The sequence below is a fragment of the Dipodomys ordii genome, unplaced genomic scaffold (genome assembly GCF_000151885.1).
Source record: "Dipodomys ordii isolate 6190 unplaced genomic scaffold, Dord_2.0 Scaffold8, whole genome shotgun sequence".
NCBI classification, from domain to species: domain Eukaryota; kingdom Metazoa; phylum Chordata; class Mammalia; order Rodentia; family Heteromyidae; genus Dipodomys; species Dipodomys ordii.
In genome coordinates, this window is record NW_012267224.1 from 10,029,079 (window position 1) to 10,047,774 (window position 18,696).

At 38.2% G+C, this 18,696-nt stretch overlaps 1 protein-coding gene across 4 annotated transcripts in view; it reads left to right on the plus strand.

Annotated features, from left to right (window-relative positions):
* Anapc4 (anaphase promoting complex subunit 4) overlaps positions 1-18,696 on the plus strand; it is a 46,637-nt gene that overhangs the window by 5,347 nt on the left and 22,594 nt on the right. For 3 of the 4 annotated variants that reach the window (XM_013009118.1, XM_013009116.1, XM_013009119.1), the window contains exons 3-16: positions 2,377-2,509; positions 5,552-5,626; positions 5,742-5,768; positions 5,866-5,910; positions 6,782-6,866; positions 7,510-7,614; positions 9,195-9,278; positions 11,414-11,500; positions 12,258-12,322; positions 13,440-13,482; positions 13,611-13,687; positions 15,966-16,066; positions 16,158-16,209; positions 18,292-18,347. In XM_013009118.1, the coding sequence (XP_012864572.1) occupies positions 2,377-2,509; positions 5,552-5,626; positions 5,742-5,768; positions 5,866-5,910; positions 6,782-6,866; positions 7,510-7,614; positions 9,195-9,278; positions 11,414-11,500; positions 12,258-12,322; positions 13,440-13,482; positions 13,611-13,687; positions 15,966-16,066; positions 16,158-16,209; positions 18,292-18,347 (1,035 nt within the window). The remainder of the gene's footprint in view (positions 1-2,376; positions 2,510-5,551; positions 5,627-5,741; positions 5,769-5,865; positions 5,911-6,781; positions 6,867-7,509; positions 7,615-9,194; positions 9,279-11,413; positions 11,501-12,257; positions 12,323-13,439; positions 13,483-13,610; positions 13,688-15,965; positions 16,067-16,157; positions 16,210-18,291; positions 18,348-18,696) is intronic. The other variant, XM_013009117.1, reaches the window with a different exon arrangement.

An 18,696-nucleotide genomic window follows, 5' to 3' on the forward strand; every position in this document is an offset into this window, starting at 1 on the left:
CAGCCCTGTCCTTTGGAATTTTTTTAATGGTTTAACATTTTTCATAGCTCGAATTCTGTCTGTTGGAGATATCTCTTTGGAAAAATGTGGCTTCTTGGCAAAGATAACTGCAGCAAACTCTAACTTTGTTCTTTCAATACTCCTGTCCTCTACCCTTTGGTCAGGCACCAGCTTCCGTTTGCCAGTCTAATCAGTGCCATCATGGCCTTTTATTTTAGTGGTAATTGTACAGGCTCATAAAGCATTCTTATGAATATGTATGAATAAGTGTGAGTATGATATGCATAATGTAAATAAGTAGGTCACACAGGAGGACCCCCTGCTCTGACTCTAGTTCTTTCATTTCTGTGTGGTCTTTTGCCTCTTGCAACCTCTTCTATCGTGGCTGGTAGGGCTATGATGACTGAACTTCTCTGCCAGGTGTTTCACAGTGAAAGTCCTTTTCTGAGCTGTGGTACACATACAGTCAGCTCTGTAAACTACTAAATCCTAGTGTCAACTTTGTCTGCATCATTAGTACTCTAAGAAAAAAGCGAATTGCTTTTATAAAGTGAATATATATTCTTTATTGCTTAATTTTTTTCTAGGTAAATGTAAGGACTTAAAATTCTTTGAAAGCTTATCACTGAAAAGTAGCAACTGCTTTTATTTTGGTGAACACTTTTCCACGTTGCTTGATAAGATACGTGCAAATAGAGATCTATGTGTGCACTTTCATTAAGTCAGTGAGCTGTAACCCCTCTGTACATCACCTTTATAATAACGATACAATTTTTTTAAAGTTAATGATGCTTCCTATTTTCGTACATAATTTTTTTCTTTTTGGTTGAATATAGATTTATCACATTAATATTAAATGACTGCATAGCAATTCACTATTTTTATATATTATAATTTACTAAATATGACTAAATATGGTGGTTTTAGATAATTGTCAGTTTTGGGCTTTTATAAGCAATGTTGTATAAACATTCTGAGTACTTGGAATAACTCTGTGTAATACTCCTTAGATTAATTACTAGAAGTAAAATTTCCAAAAATGCTTTCAAAATAGTATAGTCATTCTGTACTCCTTTTACTCAGAATATGAGTAGAATGTGTACAAAGCTAGAGGGTTTTTGAAACTTTTTTCTTTCTTCCTATGTTTGTGGATTGAACTCAGGTCTTTCTGCATGGTAGACATGTTCTCTACTGATAAATCTATAGCCTTAAAAACCTATGTCTCTTATTTTTTGACAGTAGCATATTTTTTGTTAGGTAATGATTATTTTAAAATTATTTTCCCCTCTTAAGAAAGGAGCTAGATCCAACAGCTGTCTCGAGTGCATTTCAACTTCTCCCTGATTAGTCATCCGTTTTTAAGCCTGAACTTATTACTTATTTGTGCGAAGTGCCTTATGAGACCATTCACAATATCATCTTTTAGACACAAAAAAAAAAGAAAGAAAGGAGCTAGAGCTCCCACATCCAGCAAAGTTGATTATAGTTGTATGCAATGAAACTAATTTCTCCTATATTGAAATCCTTAAGTTGGGGGTATGTTAAAAAGATATTTGTGCTGGGCTCTGGTGGCTCACACCTGAAATCCTACCTGCTCAGGAGGCTGAGATTTAAGGATCTGAAACCAGTCTGGGCATAAAAGTCCATGAGACCCTTATCTCCAATAAACTACTCATAATAAGACAGAAATGGCACTCTGGCTCAAGTGATAGAGCACTAGCCTTGAGAACAAACTCAGGGATAGCACACAGGGCCTGAGTTAAAGCCCCAGGACTGGCAAAAACAAGAAGACATTCATGACTGAAGTAGAGAAACTGTACTAAGTATTTCATCCCCAGTCAGAAGAAGAGGATGCATGAGTGTTTGCTAGTCTGATTTTTCCACTGTGAGATAGAAACAAAAAAACCTTCCAAGAACACAACAGATGGGATCGCTTCTGTTTTGTTTCAGTTTTTGTTGTTGTTGTTTAAACTAATGTTTATGGAACCAGCTTGATAATACAGTAAATTGTGTGTTGGGTCCTGGGGTGTATTTTCTACTTGACAACAGAGCTCCAATCTAGAGACTTTGATATTTAAGATATTTGATACATGAGAAAATAGTAAATTGCTTATATAGTTCTGAGCACTTAAAAATAAGCTTATGTGATAACAGAACTGTCTGCAGAAATCTCTTTATGAAATAGGAAGGATCTTTTTTTTTTTAAAACTGTGAAAATACTGTACAGAGGGGTTACAATTACATGGGCAAGATAATGAGTACATTTCTTATCAAGCATTGTTGCCTAGGAAGGATCTTTAGGTCAAGTAATTTCTATGACTGTTTTTCTCAAATAGTACACTAATTTATTCTGATTATCTGCTTATCTTGTTTTAGTTTTGGCCTTTGCTCTTGCTGACACCAAGAAAATTATTTTGTGTGATGTGGAAAAACCTGAAAGCTTGCACTCTTTTTCTGTGGAGGCTCCAGTTTCCTGTATGCATTGGATGGAAGTGACTGTGGAAAGCAGGTAGAGTGACCAGAGATACCCACTCATGAAATTGTTAGGACCTTGTTTGTGGGTGGGTGTGACAGGTCAAGGCTAACTTTGATTTGTGATCCTCTTGCCTCCGCTGGAATTTCCATTTATTAGGATGGAAATGAGTGTCTTAAATATTATGAGCATGTATACATTGCGTTTAAATTTTGTTCAGTTTATAAAGATAAAATTTGTTTTTAAATATGATTTTACTTTGTTATATAGCGGGGTTACCGTTTCACAGTTCAGGTAATGCATACATTTCTCTTTTGGACAATGCCATTCCTTCCTTCACTTCCTTCTCCCCTCTGTTTTCCCTTCCTGAAGATAAAATATTTTAATATTTCGTTTTCTTTTTTTCTGAAAACATTGTTAGTACAGTAATGACGCCTGAAAAGGTTAAGATTTTTCTCCTCTTTGGAATTATTTTTATTAGTTGGTTTCATTGATGTAAACATTAAATAAAATTACTAGTTGGGTGTGGTGGTAATCTCACCTCTTAGGAGATTGGTACAGGAGAGTTGTAGTCCTAGGCCACGTCATGAGTGAGTGATCATGTAAGACTCTGTCTCAAGAGCAGACAAAAGCAACAACAAATTTACTGACTGGGAAATGGAGGCCCCCCTCTCCTGTTCTGTCAAGTTATTTTGTCAAGAGTTTGGTCTTCTGTGTCTTAGTAAATATTCTTGGAGTACGGAAAGTACTAAGTTGAGCATTCTGTTCTGATGTTGCATGGGTTATTTTTCTTGTATCCAGGATCCTGTCTTTTCCTTGTCTAATGAAAACCCTTTGCCTTACTCTGTGTAGCCAAGTAAAGCTTACAGTAAAGGTAGACTGAGGGGCTAGTGAATCTGGGTGATGTTGAATTTGGGGAAGGGAGGATAAAAAATTTACTTTTCTGCGGGGAGCCTGTGGCTCACGCCTGTAATCCTAGCTATTCAAGAGGCTGAGATCTGAGCATCACCGCTCAAAGCCAGCCTGAGCAGGAAAGTCCATGAGACTCTTATCTCCAATTCACTACCACAAAACCAGAATTGGCACTGTGGCTTAAGTGGTTGAGCACTCGCCTTGAGCTGAAGAGCTGAGGGACAGTACCCAGGCTAGAGTTAAAGGCCCAGAGTTCAAGCCCCGCTACCAACCATCCCCCCCTCAAAAAAATACTTTTTTTTCCCCTCACCTTCTCCTTACTGATTAAATTTTACTAACTTGATATCAAATAAATTTGTAAATCCTGACTGTTAACTGACAACTTGATGAAGGGCCTGAAAGAAATAGATAACAAGGAGGTAGCCTGGCATTTGAAATATACATGAACCCACAATGATTAATCCATCATCAGGTAATCAGTGAATCTTCTAGAAAGTGAGAGAAGCAGACCATATGTGTACTTCCTATCCCAGCTCACTTACTTGCTAACTGTGTTCTCAATACTTGGTACTCATGGTTTAGAATTGTTTCCTGTTAAGTCTAGAAACTCAGGACAGCTACTTTGTGTAAAAGTGTGAAAAATACTTCTAAGTTCCCATTCTTTCATTTGCTAGCTTATCTGTTTCCAGTCTTATTTGAGAATGACAAGGGGAAATAAACCTATTTATAAGCCAAGCGCAGTAGCACATGCCTATAAACCCACATGCTATTATCCCAGCTACTGAGACTGTTGCAAAGTTTATGATATAGTCTCTTGTACCTGCTGTCTTGTCAGATGGCAAATGTATGTAAGCCATAGAACCAGTAATTAAATGATATATTAATTGCACTGTTCTCTAAAGTTACTTTTAGTAGCAAAATTTCTTAGATTTGAGTTAAAAAATCATATATTTTCAGTATCCCAATACTGAGTATATATGAAAGGTGGATTTTTTTTGGTGTGTTTTTGTTTTTGTTTTTATCTGTCATGAGAGCTTGAACTCAGGGCCTAAGTGCTGTTCCTAAGCTTTCATGCTCAAGGCTAGTGCTCTGTTACTTTGAGGCTCAGCTCCACTTCCTGTTTTCTGGTGGTTAATGGGAGATAAGAGACCCACAGACTTTCCTGCCCAGGCTGGCTTTGAACCATGGTCCTCAGATCTCAGCCTCTTGTTGCAGCTAGGATTACAGGCATCTGGTTGAAGGTATTTTATGCTAAGAAAACTTTTTTTTTTGGGGGGGGGAGTCTGGTCGTGGGGCCTGAACTCTGGGCCTGGGCGCTGTCCCTCAGCTCTTCAGCTCAAGGCGAGTGCTCTACCACTTGAGCCACAGCACCACTTCCAGCTTTTTCTGCTTATGTGGTCCTGAGGAATGGAACCCAGGGCCTCATGTATGCAAGGCAAGCGCTCTACCACTGAGCCACCTTCCCAGCCCAAGAAAACTGTTGAATAACAGTAGGTCCATTTGTTTTTACAAACAAAAGAAATTTCTGTTTTTATCATTTCTTATTTGTGATTATTAGACAGGTAAACTATTTGTGCCATATCTTTACTTTTTGTTGTTGTTGTTGGTTGTGAGGCTTCAACTCTGGGCCTGGGCTCTGTTCCTGAGCTCTTTAGCTCAAGGATAGCCCTCTACCACTTGAGCCACAGCACCACTTCTGGTTTTCTGGTGGTTTATTGGAGATAAGAGTCTCACTGACTTTTCTGCCCGGGCTGGCTTTGTTTTTTGGTTTTTTTGGGGGTCCAGTCGTGGGGCCTGAACTCAGAGCCTGGGCGTTGTCCCTTAGCTCTTCAGCTCAAGGCTAGCACTCTACCACTTGAGCCACAGTGCCACTTCCGGCTTTTTTCTTTTTGTTTATGTGGTGCTGAGGAATCGAACCCAGGGCCTCATGCATGCAAGGCAAACGCTCTACCACTGAGCCACCTTCCCCTGGACTGGCTTTGAATGGTGATCCTCATATTTCAGCCTCCTGAGTAGCTAGGATTATAGGCATGAGCCATGAGCCAGGGTGTCTGGCATATGTTTACTTCTTAATGTTATGGAATGAGTCTTTAAAAATAGATATTTTTAATAGAAAGAGAAGTAACTTTTACTGTTTGTGTAATGCCTGGTTCCCCTTACTTTTAGTGTTCTAACATCCTTCTATAATGCTGAAGATGAGTCAAACCTTCTCTTACCTAAGCTGCCCACATTACCAAAAAAGTAAGTATCAGAGTTGTATTTCTTTGGACTTAATCTTGCAGGTTAATCTGCTTTAAATACTGGTACATACTTCTCTCATGTGCATCATTTTCCCTTTGTCTCTCTTTTCTCTCAGTTATAGCAGCACCTCAAAAATATTTAGGTAAGATATACTTTTTTGTTGTTTTCAAATAAAATAATGTTTTTTTTAGTTGAAAGAACATGGCTGAAAGATGACTCAATTTATTTTTATATTGTAGTGAGGAGAATTCTGATGAAATTATTAAACTCTTGGGAGATGTCAGGTAAATCTAATTTAAATAAGTCTGATTTCTTTAAGTCACTTTTCATATTGGAGGAACATTTCCAAAGTTTCAGGAGCAAATCTTTTGTTACGTTATCTCATTGTAGACACTCAGTATCTTCAAATAATGGATGTCACCGTCTTGCTGTTTTTACTGTGTGCTCGTTCTTTGTTTCATGTGTTAGCAGTAATGCAGTATACTTGTTTTTAATAAGTAAAAGGGGATAGTACTAGAATTTTTAAAATTTCAATTTTAATTATCCAAGTTCTTCATTGTGTCATATCCATGATAAAACTGTTTTGTTATTGGCTGTATGTGAATACAATTATTAGTATGTTATGTTACTATAAATGCTTAATGTTAGCTATAAGAAATATATATTGTTCTTCGGAAACAAAAGAAATGGCCTGCTGTGATTGAATATTGAGAGTTGCTGTGTTTGCTTAGTGTATCAGTTTTCCCTGAAGAGGAATTTTAGCACTCAGATTAGATGAAAGCAGTAACAGTTGATATTTTGGCTGAAAAAACCATCTAAAAGCGAGAAGAGGAACCAGCAGGAGGGAGAAAGGAAAAAGAGATGGTGAGGCAAGGTGAATATATATGTATGACAATACCATCATGAAGCCCTCCAGAAACTTAGGAAGGAATAGATAGGGAGGGAGGATAGTTAAGAAAGAGTAATATAGATTAGGAGTAAATTTGATCAAAGTATATTATATTCATGTAAATATCACAGTGTAACACTTTTGTATTATAAGTTCATGCTAATTATTTTTTAAAGATAGTGTAGAAATAAAATCAACAAATATAAAAACACCCACAATCATCTGTGTTGTTCACTGGTTCTTTGCTTGTTACATTTTTTTATTAGGTTAAATATTCTTGTCCTTGGAGGAAGCTCTGGATATATTGAGCTTTATGCTTATGGGATGTTCAAAATTGCTCGAGTCACAGGGGTGAGTTTTTCTTTTAGGTTTCCTCTATTATTTCTCTTAAAATATAGTGGCTAGTTTACTTATGGAATAAGAATAACATAGTAAGTTTTTTTTATTTTTTCAGTTTCAATTTGTTTTTAAATAATTAGAGGATTTTTTAAGCTAAAATAATGATGATATTACTATAGAGATGAGAAACTTTTGGTGGAATTAGTCAAGCTTTTTCCTTTAATGAAAAGACTGATATGATCCATTTGACTGTGATTTAACTGGAGCCTAATGAAAGCTATCGGAAGCCACTCTTTGTTGAGTACTGAGTCTCCTACTTCTGCTAAATCAGTCTTCATAGCCTTTTTCATCTTGCTCTCACAATTCCCCAAGGTGTAGACAATATCATAACCTTCAGGAAATTTGTTTGTTCATCAACCTTTGATGTGCAACTGTTGATGGGATTGGGATCAGAAGTTTTGATGTTTATAGGTCTTTGTGACTAGGAGGAGTCCTTTACCTGCTTTACCTACCTTTACCTGCAACATGAGTATAGCTGAAACCAGAAGTGTGTGTCACAGCTTTCTAAAGTTGTGTATAAATTGTTGCTTCCAGTATTACAAAGTGCACCCTAGCAGTGATACCACATGTATGAGGGTGTGTGATTATTTTGCAGATTGCTGGCACTTGTCTTGCATTGTGTCTATCAAGTGATTTGAAGTCATTATCAGTGGTCGCAGAGGTTTCCACTGGTGGTGCTTCAGAGGTTTCATACTTTCAGGTATGTACTGGAACTTCATAATTGTAGAGATTAAGAATATGTTTTAGTTTTTCTGTTGTTTTTTAGGGGTGGTTGGTGCTGAGGGTTGACAGGACATACTAGCATGCTGTCCACCACTGAGCTGGGTCCCCACCCCTGTGGGTTTGTATCCATGTCTCACTGTATTCTAATGGGCAGCAAAATAAAACATCTACGTGGAGTTTCTAAATTGTATATATTAAATGCTGTTGTAGTACTATTATTTTCCACATAAAAACAATGTTTTGATGATCATGGCCCTACAAATTGGTTCCTATAACAGAATTTCTTGGTTTTGAGCATTTTCTTGGGACGCAGTTATTAGTAATAATAAAGGCTGATATTCACCATTTATTATATGCCAAGCCCTTAGAGCCTTAAACACAAGAACATATGGATAGGCACTGTTATTATACCTGAAGAAAGTACTGGGCACATACAAAAGCTCAGAATTGGAAAGTGATGCTAGGCAGTCTGCCTTCAGGTTCTGTGCCTTTTTTCTCCTTCTAATGAGAGGAAGGCTTGCTCAGTAATCCAGACTGGCCTAGAACTTCAGGTTCTCCTGCTTTAGCCTCCCAAGTGTTGGGATTACAGGTGTGCACCATTAGGCTCTGCTCTTAACACATGCTTTTTGTGTAAAACATTTAAGTATTGGTGAGAGCTCTTTTATTGTGTGTAGCATACATAATAAGATTAGGAAACTGTTTGGGCTCCTGTTATTTAGATTGTACCTTTGCTTTGCCAAGAAAACTTCCCTAGTGTTTCCTCTGAAAATCCTATATGTTTATCCTAAGTATGTGTGAATTTTCAAACAAAGTAGAACAAAAGGATAGAAGATGTGAGGACTGCTTAGTGTCTTCAATAGCATGCTGTTCAGTGTTCCAGAGCACCCTAGACATAGAATTCACAACAGTGGTAGTACACATTTGTGTCTTAAGGCTGAGAAACTGTGATCACCAGGCTGTATTTGTGCTATAATAGAGCAACTCTTTTTTTTCTGTGAAATTTGTAAAAGTTTTTTTTTTTTTTTCCTGGGGCTTGAACTCAGGGCTTGGGCACTGTCCCTGAGCTTCTTTTGCTCAAGGCTGACACTCTACTACTTGAGCTACAGTGCCACTTCTGGCTTTTTCTGTTTATGTGGTACTGAGGAATCAAATGTAGGGCTTCATGCATGCAAGACAAGCACTCTACCACTAAGCCACATTCCCAGCTATTAATAGATTTTTTTTTAAATGACAACTTCTGTGTGATATAACTGGTAAGGGGTATTTTCTTTGTTTTTACCAGTAGTATTTTAATGCCTTTTGATGCCTTCCCTTGGTTCTGATGCCTCCAACTTGGTTACGTTTGAAAGGGGGCAGAATTCTGATTTGGTCTTCCTGATACTTAGTTAGATCTTTGCTCCTCTTTAAGTTAGAGGATGACACGTGTGCGCGTGCACATGCGTGCGTGTGTGCATGCGTGTGTGTGTGTGTGTGTGTGTGTGTGTGTTTTACGGGAACAATTTATCTTTAAAAAAGTAAATACATCTGATTATGACTCAATTTATTCTTGTTTTTCAGCTTGAAACCAATCTGCTCTACTCCTTCTTACCTGAAGTAACTCGGATGGCCAGGAAGTTTACTCACATTTCAGCTCTGTTGCAGGTATTTATTCATCACTTGCTTTCTAGAAGTGTTTACTATAACCTTTGTAATTTTATTTTTTAAAACTAAAGGCAGTTGGATATCTATTCTGCTAATCTTACAATATTTATTAAAGCAAGAAAAAGTAATTTAATTAATCTACTCATCCAATCCTGTTTATCACCTCCAAATGAAAGGGAAAAAGTAGTCAATCTTTTTAAATGTTCCTATTAATAAAATGTTACTTATATTTTATTGCAAATAAAATAGTCTTTTTATGATTTTAGTTTTTGCTCATAAGAAAGATACCCCAAATTAGTAATAATTTTGTAGGTTAGCAGTTTGGACTAAACTCAGCCAGAAAGTTGTGGTGATCTGTACCTGGTATGGCTCATATCACCCAGCCTGATCATGCAAGCTGATATGTGTCCCTGGCTGAAATGGCTTTGCCTCTGCCCTGCATCCCTCATCTTCTAGCCAGCTAGTCCTGGGTTGTTTCTAATGTAGTGGCAGCAAAGGTTTCAAGAGTACACATTGAGGGCTGGGAATGTGTCTCAGTGGTAGAATGCTTGCCTCGCGTGCATGAAGCCCTGGGTTCAATTCCTCAGTACCATGTACACAAAAAAAGCTAGAACTGGAGCAGTGGCTTAAATGGCAGAGTGACAGCCTTGAACAAAAGAATCACAGGGACAGTGCTCAGGCCAAGTTCAAGCCCAGGACTGGCAAAAAATTAAATAAATAAATAAGAGTGTAAGTTGAACTGTGGTTGGTGAGACACTTCTATAATCCAGCAATAGGGAGGCTCAAGCAAGAGTATTATATCAACTTGAGCTATATAGCAAGCGTGAGGCCAGCCTGGGCTATATAACAAGATCCTGTCTCCCTCTCCCTCCCCTCAAAAAAAAAGTGCCAGTCAAGATGTATAAACATCTTGAAGGCCCTGCCTCAGTAGTGTTGTTTCTGCTATGTTCAGTTAGAGCAAGCTATAGGGCAGCCAGGTGCAAGGTGAGGAGAATAAGTCAGGATGGAAGAACTGTAAAGAATTGAGGCCTTTTTTTTTTTTTTTTTTTTTTTGCCAGTCTGAACTCTGGGCCTGGGCGCTGTCCCTCAGCTCTTCAGCTCAAGGCTAGTGCTCTACCACTTGAGCCACAGCACCACTTCCAGCTTTTTCTGCTTATGTGGTGCTGAGGAATTGAACCCAGGGCCTCATGCATGCAAGGCACTCTACCACTGAGCCACCTTCCCAGTCGAGTTGAGGCCATTTTTATCATTATTGTTCTACCACAGCCATTAATTTACTTGATAGCAAACGTTACGAGGGGTCGGAATCTTTTAAGGGTCCTCTGACAGTTTAATAGTTGAACAAACCAACATTTTGACAGTGTAATAAAACACAGCTTAAATAATGTAAAAGATGTTTGTTTTACTAGGTACAGAAATGTTCTTTTGATTGCAGTCAAGTCAAATTCAACTCCCATCCTGCCATGGTGGGGGCTGGCCCAGGTGACTGCCACAGCAAGCTTGTAGCCCATGGGCCCCAGATCCCTTGCTTTGGGGCCTGGGGATAAATTTGGCTGCAGACATTGTAAAAAAAAAAATGTTCTTTTGAAATGAAGGAAGGGGTAACACTGTGCAAAAAGAAATGTACTCATTACCTTTCTTACGTAACTGTAACCCCTCTGTACATCACCTTTACAATAAAATGTAAGTATAAAAAAAGTTCCTTTGTAAAGTTCTAAGAATCATTGATTCTTTGGTAAAAATAGTTGTTACCAAACAGTTAGACCCTGGTGGCTTACACCTGTAATCCTAGCTACTCAAGAGGCTGAGATCTTAGGATATGGTTCAAGGCCAGCTCAGGCAGTAAAATCTATGAGACTCTTAGCTCCAGTTAACCACCAGAAAATAGTGGTTCAAGGTGGTAGGGAGCTAACCTTGAGTAAAAGAGCTCAGGGACAGTCCCCAGATCACAAGTTCAAGCCCCACAATTGGAAAAAAAAGAAGTTACCAAAGGTTGGCTATGGCCTTTTCTTTTCCTTTGGCTTAACTAAGTTAATTAGAGTGATTGAAAGTAAGTTCTGGATTTCTTTGTGACCTTAAGAAGCACATATTAGGTAGAATGTGGGTTTAAAATATTTTCTTCTTTTTGCTAATAGTATATAAATTTGTCACTGACATGTATGTGTGAAGCATGGGAAGAAATACTGATGCAGATGGATTCTCGTCTCACTAAGTTTGTGCAGGTAATGTAACTGACATTTCCCGTGGAAAGAGTTTAAAAGTCTATTTGCTTCATATGCTATATGAGAAAAGTCAGTTTAATTTATGAAAGGTTAAGACCATAATTTCTTCAGACAGCTTGGCCCAACAACTATTTTCACAGAAAATATTTGCAAAAGGGACTCTATATTAGGTTTTGTTACTATAACAAAGTACCTGAACTTGGATAATGTATACAGAAAAGAGGTTTATGTAACTTCTAGTTTTGTAGACTAGAAGTCCCAGATTGTGTGGCTCTGTTATTTTCTTCCTCTGGGAGATGGCATCTTGGCAGAGGGATCACCTTGTGACCCAGGAACCAGAAAGTGGAGAAGGGTGGTCTTGCTCTTTTAGAACAACTCACTCTGCAGGATCTAACCAGGTTCCTATGAAAACTACATTTTCTTCACATAGCAGCACCCCCAGTGACCTAACCACCTCCCAGTATGCCTTACCTCTTAAAGATTCTACTACCTCAGCAGCATCATAATACATGAACCGTTGGGGGACAAACCATATCAGATCCATAGCTGACTCTTCCACCACTGGAATAATATAATGCAGTGGGTGGGCTTTGGGAATGAGGAAGCTATTGAAACAGCTGACTGGTTGTCTCCAGTCACTGAACCTCAGATGTTTCCTGTGTATAGGGGCTTGAGAGAGACAGAGGAAAGAATAGTGAGTAGATGTACTTTATAAGCTGCAAAACACGTATCACATATTTCTTTTTATTTTATCTAGGAAAAGAACACAACTACATCAGTACAGGATGAATTTATGCACTTGCTGTTGTGGGGGAAGGCAAGGTAATAAACTCCTCCTTTTCCCTCCCCTCTCCCCTGATTGGTTGTGGGGCTTGAACTCAGGGCCTATGTGCTGTCCTTAAGATCTTTTCGCTCTACCACTTTGAGCCACATCCCTGCTTCCAGTTTATTGAGTGGTTAACTGGAAATAAGACTCTCACAGGGACTTCTCTGTTTGGGCCTTTTTTTTTTTTTTTTCTGTCCTGGAGCCTGAACTCTGGGCCTAATCCCTGTCCCTGAGCTCTTCAGCTCAAGGCTAGCGCTCTACCACTTGAGCCACAGCACCACTCCAGGCTTTTTGCTTATGTAGTGCTGAGGAATCGAACCCAGGGCCTCATGCATGCAAGGCAAGCACTCTACCACTGAGCTACCTTCTCAGCCCTGTCTGGGCTGTCTTTGAATCATAATCCTTAGATATCAGCCTCCTGAGTAGCAAAGATTACAGGGATGAGCCACTGATGCCCTGCTTCACCCCTCTCCCCACTTTTTAAATCAATTTATTTTAGAAGTAAATAAAAACAAATAATTCATTTGTCCAAATGAAATAGAAAATTCTGGTATATAAAGAGTTTTAGAAGTATACATCTGTAGGTTTTTGGATACACCCTTTTGGGTTAATGTGATCATTTTGTATAGAAGTTTTAGTTTTTATGTAGCCAAACTAAACTTGTTCTTTTTGGTATCTTAGAACTTTCCCCATCTTAAGAGCATGAAAAGGTTAATCTGTATTTACTTCTGGAGTTATTTTTTATGGTTTTCATTTATTACCTCCCATGTTTCAGATGTGATTTCTGTGGTGCTTTGTGGAAACCTCTGCCATCCTTTTCCTAAATGTTTAGATTGGTACAATATGGCTTAGTGAGCATTGCCCTTTGCTTTACTAAGCCAAGTCCTTTTTAATATGCAGTGTATCCTCATGTGTACTTAAGTGTGTTTGGGTTATGTTTTTGTTTCTTTCTGTATATAAAAGAAAGGTGTATTTTTTAAAGAAAGTTGTATTTTTGTTGAGGGTAGTTTTACTTTGTTCCAAAATTCTGTTTTTTCTTTGAAATCTATGATTTTAAGCAATGTGTACAGATTTTGGATGGAGAAATGACTAAAACATCCTTTTTCATTGTAGTGCTGAACTTCAGACCCTTTTGATGAACCAGCAAACTGTAAAGGTGCTGTTAAAATATTTGTGTACTTAAGTAGCTGTGAATGCAGTCTTAAATTTTTTCTTTTCTTTTTTTTTTTGGAATGGCATATATTCTCCTAGTTGAGTGCTAATATATTTTCCTCTCTTAATTAGGGCTTAAAAAAGCTTGGCCAGTCGATAGAGTCATCATATTCCAGTATTCAGAAGTTGGTTATAAGTCATTTGCAGAGGTATGAAGATGATGGGCATTGCTTTGGTCTTTCTGAAAACTTACCTTTATTGTCTGGCATTTTCTTCTGGAATCTTTCCTAGCTGAAATTTTTTTTTTTTTGTTGGTTGTGGGGCTTGAACTTTGGGCCTCAGCTCTTCAGCTCAGGGCAAGCGCTCTACCACTTGAGCTACAGTGCCACTTCTCTGAAATTTTTTTTTAATAATAATTTTTTTTGAGATTAAGTGATTATATAAATTTCACAAATTTCATAGTACTGTAGGATAGTGATACTTAGTTAAAGTCACAAACACATTTTAACCTTTGCAAGGCAAATTGTCATTATCTTGGTCTATAAAGTTTGTGAATTATATGAGCTTTGGCAATATTTCTTCTGCTTTGGGTGATAAATATATTTCTTTCCTTTTGCTTAGTGTTAGCTGTTCCCTCTTTCCCTCTCCTTCCCTCCCTCCCTTGAGTTCTTTAGTTCATTTTCATCAATATCCAGTGCAGCTGATGGGCCCCTCTGTTGTATTTTTTCACCTGTTTCCCTCTGATTCTGTGCCCTCCTCCTAGCTTCCCTTAGATGTGTACACATATGTACCATATATGAGGTCAAGAACATGGAGTCATTTAGAAATTATATGGGAGATTAAGTAGATGTCCTTTGTTTCTTGAGTCCTGTTTACTTTGTGGTATCTCCTTGCATTTTGGATTTAACATCCTCATATCAGGGAGAACATGTGCTATTTGTCTCTCTGCTCTAGTCTTACCTCACTCAAACTGATTCGTTTTAGTTCCATCCATTTCTCTGCGAATACCATTATTTTATCTTTTCTAATGGCTGCATAAGCTATTTATTGTGAATAGTGCCTAGCTGAAATTTTTGCATTGGCATTTGAAGGGGAACCTTGGCACACCCAAGTGTAAAGATTAATTCTGCTTCATGAAATAATTTTTCACTATCTTTTCACCAAGCAAGTCTCCCATCTGGATTCCCCCCCCCCACTAAACTATAAGGTATATTTTGAAATAGGGCGTATATTCCTCTTTTTGTTCCACAGAGAAAATTGAGTATGTTGTATATTTTATCTTGTAAAACATATTGTGTATTTTTTATTCAACACCCTAGAATTTTGTTTTGAGTCTCATTTTACCAGGATGAAACTGAATTAGTTATATGGCTGGCCCAAAATTAGTACATGGCAGAGCCACAATTCCTTTTAATGTTCCAGGTCTCGTGTTGTTCCTATCCATAGCTGCTTGAGTGACAGTTTTACAAGTGGATGCTGAATGTTCAGTTTAAATATGGAGACAGCCCGTTATGTAGTGCCTTCTGCACTGGTCTTTCTATACTTTGTTCCACAAATGTCTGGTCTTTTTACTCTTCTTTTTCATTTTCTTGCAATGCTCTGGGTCAAAACCAGGGTCTTGTATATGCTGGGCAAGCACTCTTCTGGTGAGCTATATCCCCATCCCTGTAGAATGTGTATTCCTCAGTAAATCCAATGGAATACCTCTCACAGACGCTCCTATTGCTCTTATAAGAGGCCTTCTACTTTCCACACTTGACATCTCCCACTCACGGATTTGGGGGCCTCCTTCTTGCTTTATGAACACCTGCCCTGCTCTTGAATCTTCAGCTTTCAGCTCAGTTCACTCCCTCAGAGCAGTTTTCACCAGTCCCCATATTAACTCAGATTCTACTTATACCCTTCCCTATGCATTCCCCTCAAGGCATTTATGGCCATTGGGAAGATTACACTGTATGATTGTGTGGTTGTGACCTGTCTCCCCTGTTACACTGTAATTTCCGTGGTCACAAGGACCTGATTCTTGTCACCTTTCTGGCCCTAGCATCTAGCACAATGTCTGACAGAAAGTTGGATCTCAAAAACTATTTGTTTAGTATTGGGTAGATATGGGTGAACAAGATTGCCTACTGGCTGTCTTTAAAGTGCCAAGATTGGGGCTAAGGGGTAGCTTAGTGTTGAGCACTTGCTAGCTTATGCAAGGCCCTAGCTTCATCTCTAGCATTGTCCCTCCCCCCAAATAGTGCCAGGACTGTGAAACATAATTTGATCATATAAAATTTAATCTTATTGTCATGTATATTCATTTCAGTGGATGATAGCCAGATGATTGTGCTTATGTTTACAGAACTAGAGATACAATTTTTTTAACGGAAAGAAAATTAAATAGTTACCTTAAGTTTTTATTTCTGAAAAATTGGAACTGTTAGGAAAGGTAGTTACTGCCTACCACCCTAAGTAATGATACTATGTCTCCTGTTGTGCTAGTGGCTCAGAGTCTTTATTGTATCATTTGAGTGAACTGAAAGGAATGGCTTCATGGAAGCAAAAATACAAACCCCTTGGACTGGATGCTACGGGAATTGAAGGTAGTGATTTAATTTCTCACCAGAATATGTTAGATATAGTTTACTTATTTAACAAGGACTATTTATTTATATATATATTTTTTCCTTTTAGATGCTATTACTGCTGTGGGTTCTTTTATACTCAAGGCAAATGAACTTCTTCAGTAAGTAATGGGTTACCTAGAATCATTGATTGTGAATATTTATATTTGAAATTAATAAGAACCTTACACACATACCTGTAATCCCAGTGCTTGGGATGCTAAGGCAAAAGGATTGTAAATTTATTTAATCATACAAAGAGTTTCAAGTCTAGCAAATTTAACTTTGATTCAGTTTTTAGTCTATTTATATTTGGCTAATATGTCTAGTACAGTAAGATACAGTTAGGAATATGTTTTAATTGCTCTCTCTGTTGAGCTGTTTCTCAGATTTTTTTTTTTTGGTGCCAGTCACAGAACTTGAACCCAGGGCCTGAGTGCTGTCCCTTTGCTTTTTTCTCAAGGCTGGCATTCTACCATTTGCTCCATTTCTGGCTTTTGGTGGTTAGTTGGAGTTTATGAATCTCCTGGATTTTCCTGCCTGGGCTGTCTGAAGTGCAGGCCTCAGATCTCAGTCACCTGAGTATCTAGGACGAGGCGTGAACCGCCAGCACCAAGCTTCTCAGACTCTTGTCATTCCTGGCTGTTTGGTCTTTGAGCTGTCTGCACTTGGCCTCTCCTGGGAAGCTTTGTCACTCACCAGTATTCCGCACTTCTGAAACTAGTTTTAATATGTTCTTTACTCTTTATTTTTCTAAGTTTATAATACATATGCTTCCTCCGGTTCACTGTCATTATAATTAGGCCCTAGAAAGTGAAAGCTCCAGCACTTGCTCAGAAGTCAAAGTGAGAGGAGAAAAATGACATTGCTTTTCCTGTGTTTTGGAATATTTTTGGAATTTATCACATTTGCTGAGAGCAAATATGAAATACTAAGTTTTCTAGGCTTACTGCTCACTATGAATAGTGTAACCCTCTGTAACCCTCTATGAAGGGTTACAGATGGAGGAACAGGAGCAGTGGGGGAGGGCTTTAGTGTGGTCTGGTTGTGTTAGGTAGGGGTGAAGATATTAGTTAGGGAGAACACAGAGAAACTTTGTTTTTCCCTGGTGCTGCAAGAGAATTTTAGTTACCTTGCTTGGTATCATAGGAGTGCTGCAGTCTTTGATTTCCTAGTAGGGTGAATGATACTGATCCACCTCTCAGTGATATTATGAAACATAAAAAATACTCGTACTGCTGGGAACATAGCTCACTGGCACACTGTGGTCTAGTATGCACAGGCCCTCGGTTCAGGTCTTAGGACCTCAAGGAAAATCAGTACAGGTATTATTTGCTTATTGTAATTATCACATAGAAGTAAACTTAAAGAGATTGTAAAAATTGAACTCAACTCTGTATTCAGAAAGTTCACCCAAATGAAGATGAGTTTGATTTATAATACTTAACTTTTTTCATTTGTGTCAAATCCAAGAGAATTCAATTTTTGAGACCTCGTTTATTTGTTGGACTAAAAATTAAGCTTCATAAAATGATGTCCAGTGATATCAGACATTGTGACATAACATAAGTTTATAGTAGTAACTTCCTCTTGGAGTCAGTGTTTTTTTTTGTTTTTTTTTTTACTGACTAGTAATTTTTTTTGGGGGGGTCCAGTCGTGGGGCCTGAACTCTGGGCCTGGGCGCTGTCCCTCAGCTCTTCAGCTCAAGGCTAGTGCTCTACCACTTGAGCCACAGCACTACTTCCGGCTTTTTTCTTTTTGCTTTTGTGGTGCTGGGAATCGAACCCAGGGCCTCAGGCATGCAAGACAAGCGCTCTACCACTGAGCTACCTTCCCAGCCCTGACTAGTAATTTTTTAACAAAAAATAATGTGGGAAAATTTTTTTCCTCACTTACTTGCAGAGTTAGGAAAAGAATTCATATGTCACAGAATGCTGGGAAAGATTCAGTTTTTTGGAAAGACAGTTACAACCAGATAATATCATTTATTTACTTAATTTTTTGAAAGAATCGAGATGTGTTTTATTTTTGTTTGCCTTAATTTTAGGAATGTAATAATGTTTGATTTGTGAAATCTGCTCTTCTAAGGGCTTAAATCCTGACAAGACTAAGTAGAACAGTAAGGTTTATTTTACTCTGTGACAGTTGAACAGTACTACATGAACTGCACATGACCTTTTTTCTGATTTGTTTATCTTTTTAGAGTTATAGACAGTAGTATGAAGAATTTCAAGGCATTTTTCCGGTGGCTTTATGTGGGTAAGTTAACTTTAACATTGCTGTTTTAACACTTTTGAAAACTGTGGAAATACATCTTAGATTTGAATTAGTCTGTTAAAATTTCAAATACTTATAAAATAGTATAATGAGCCTCCTTGTTTCCTTCTTTCTCCCAGCTTCAACTGTTGTCCATCTATGGCAGTCCTATTTCACCTACCCCATGCTTCCCCCATAGAAGTATTAAAGCTAATTTGTAACACCTGTGTCCCTTCCACTCACTAGTGCAGTGATCCCTCACCCATCTTGGGAGTTAAGTTCCAGAGACCCCCGTGATAGGTGAAAATCCCATGCTCTATTGTGGTTCATTTATTGCTCTGCAAAGTAACTA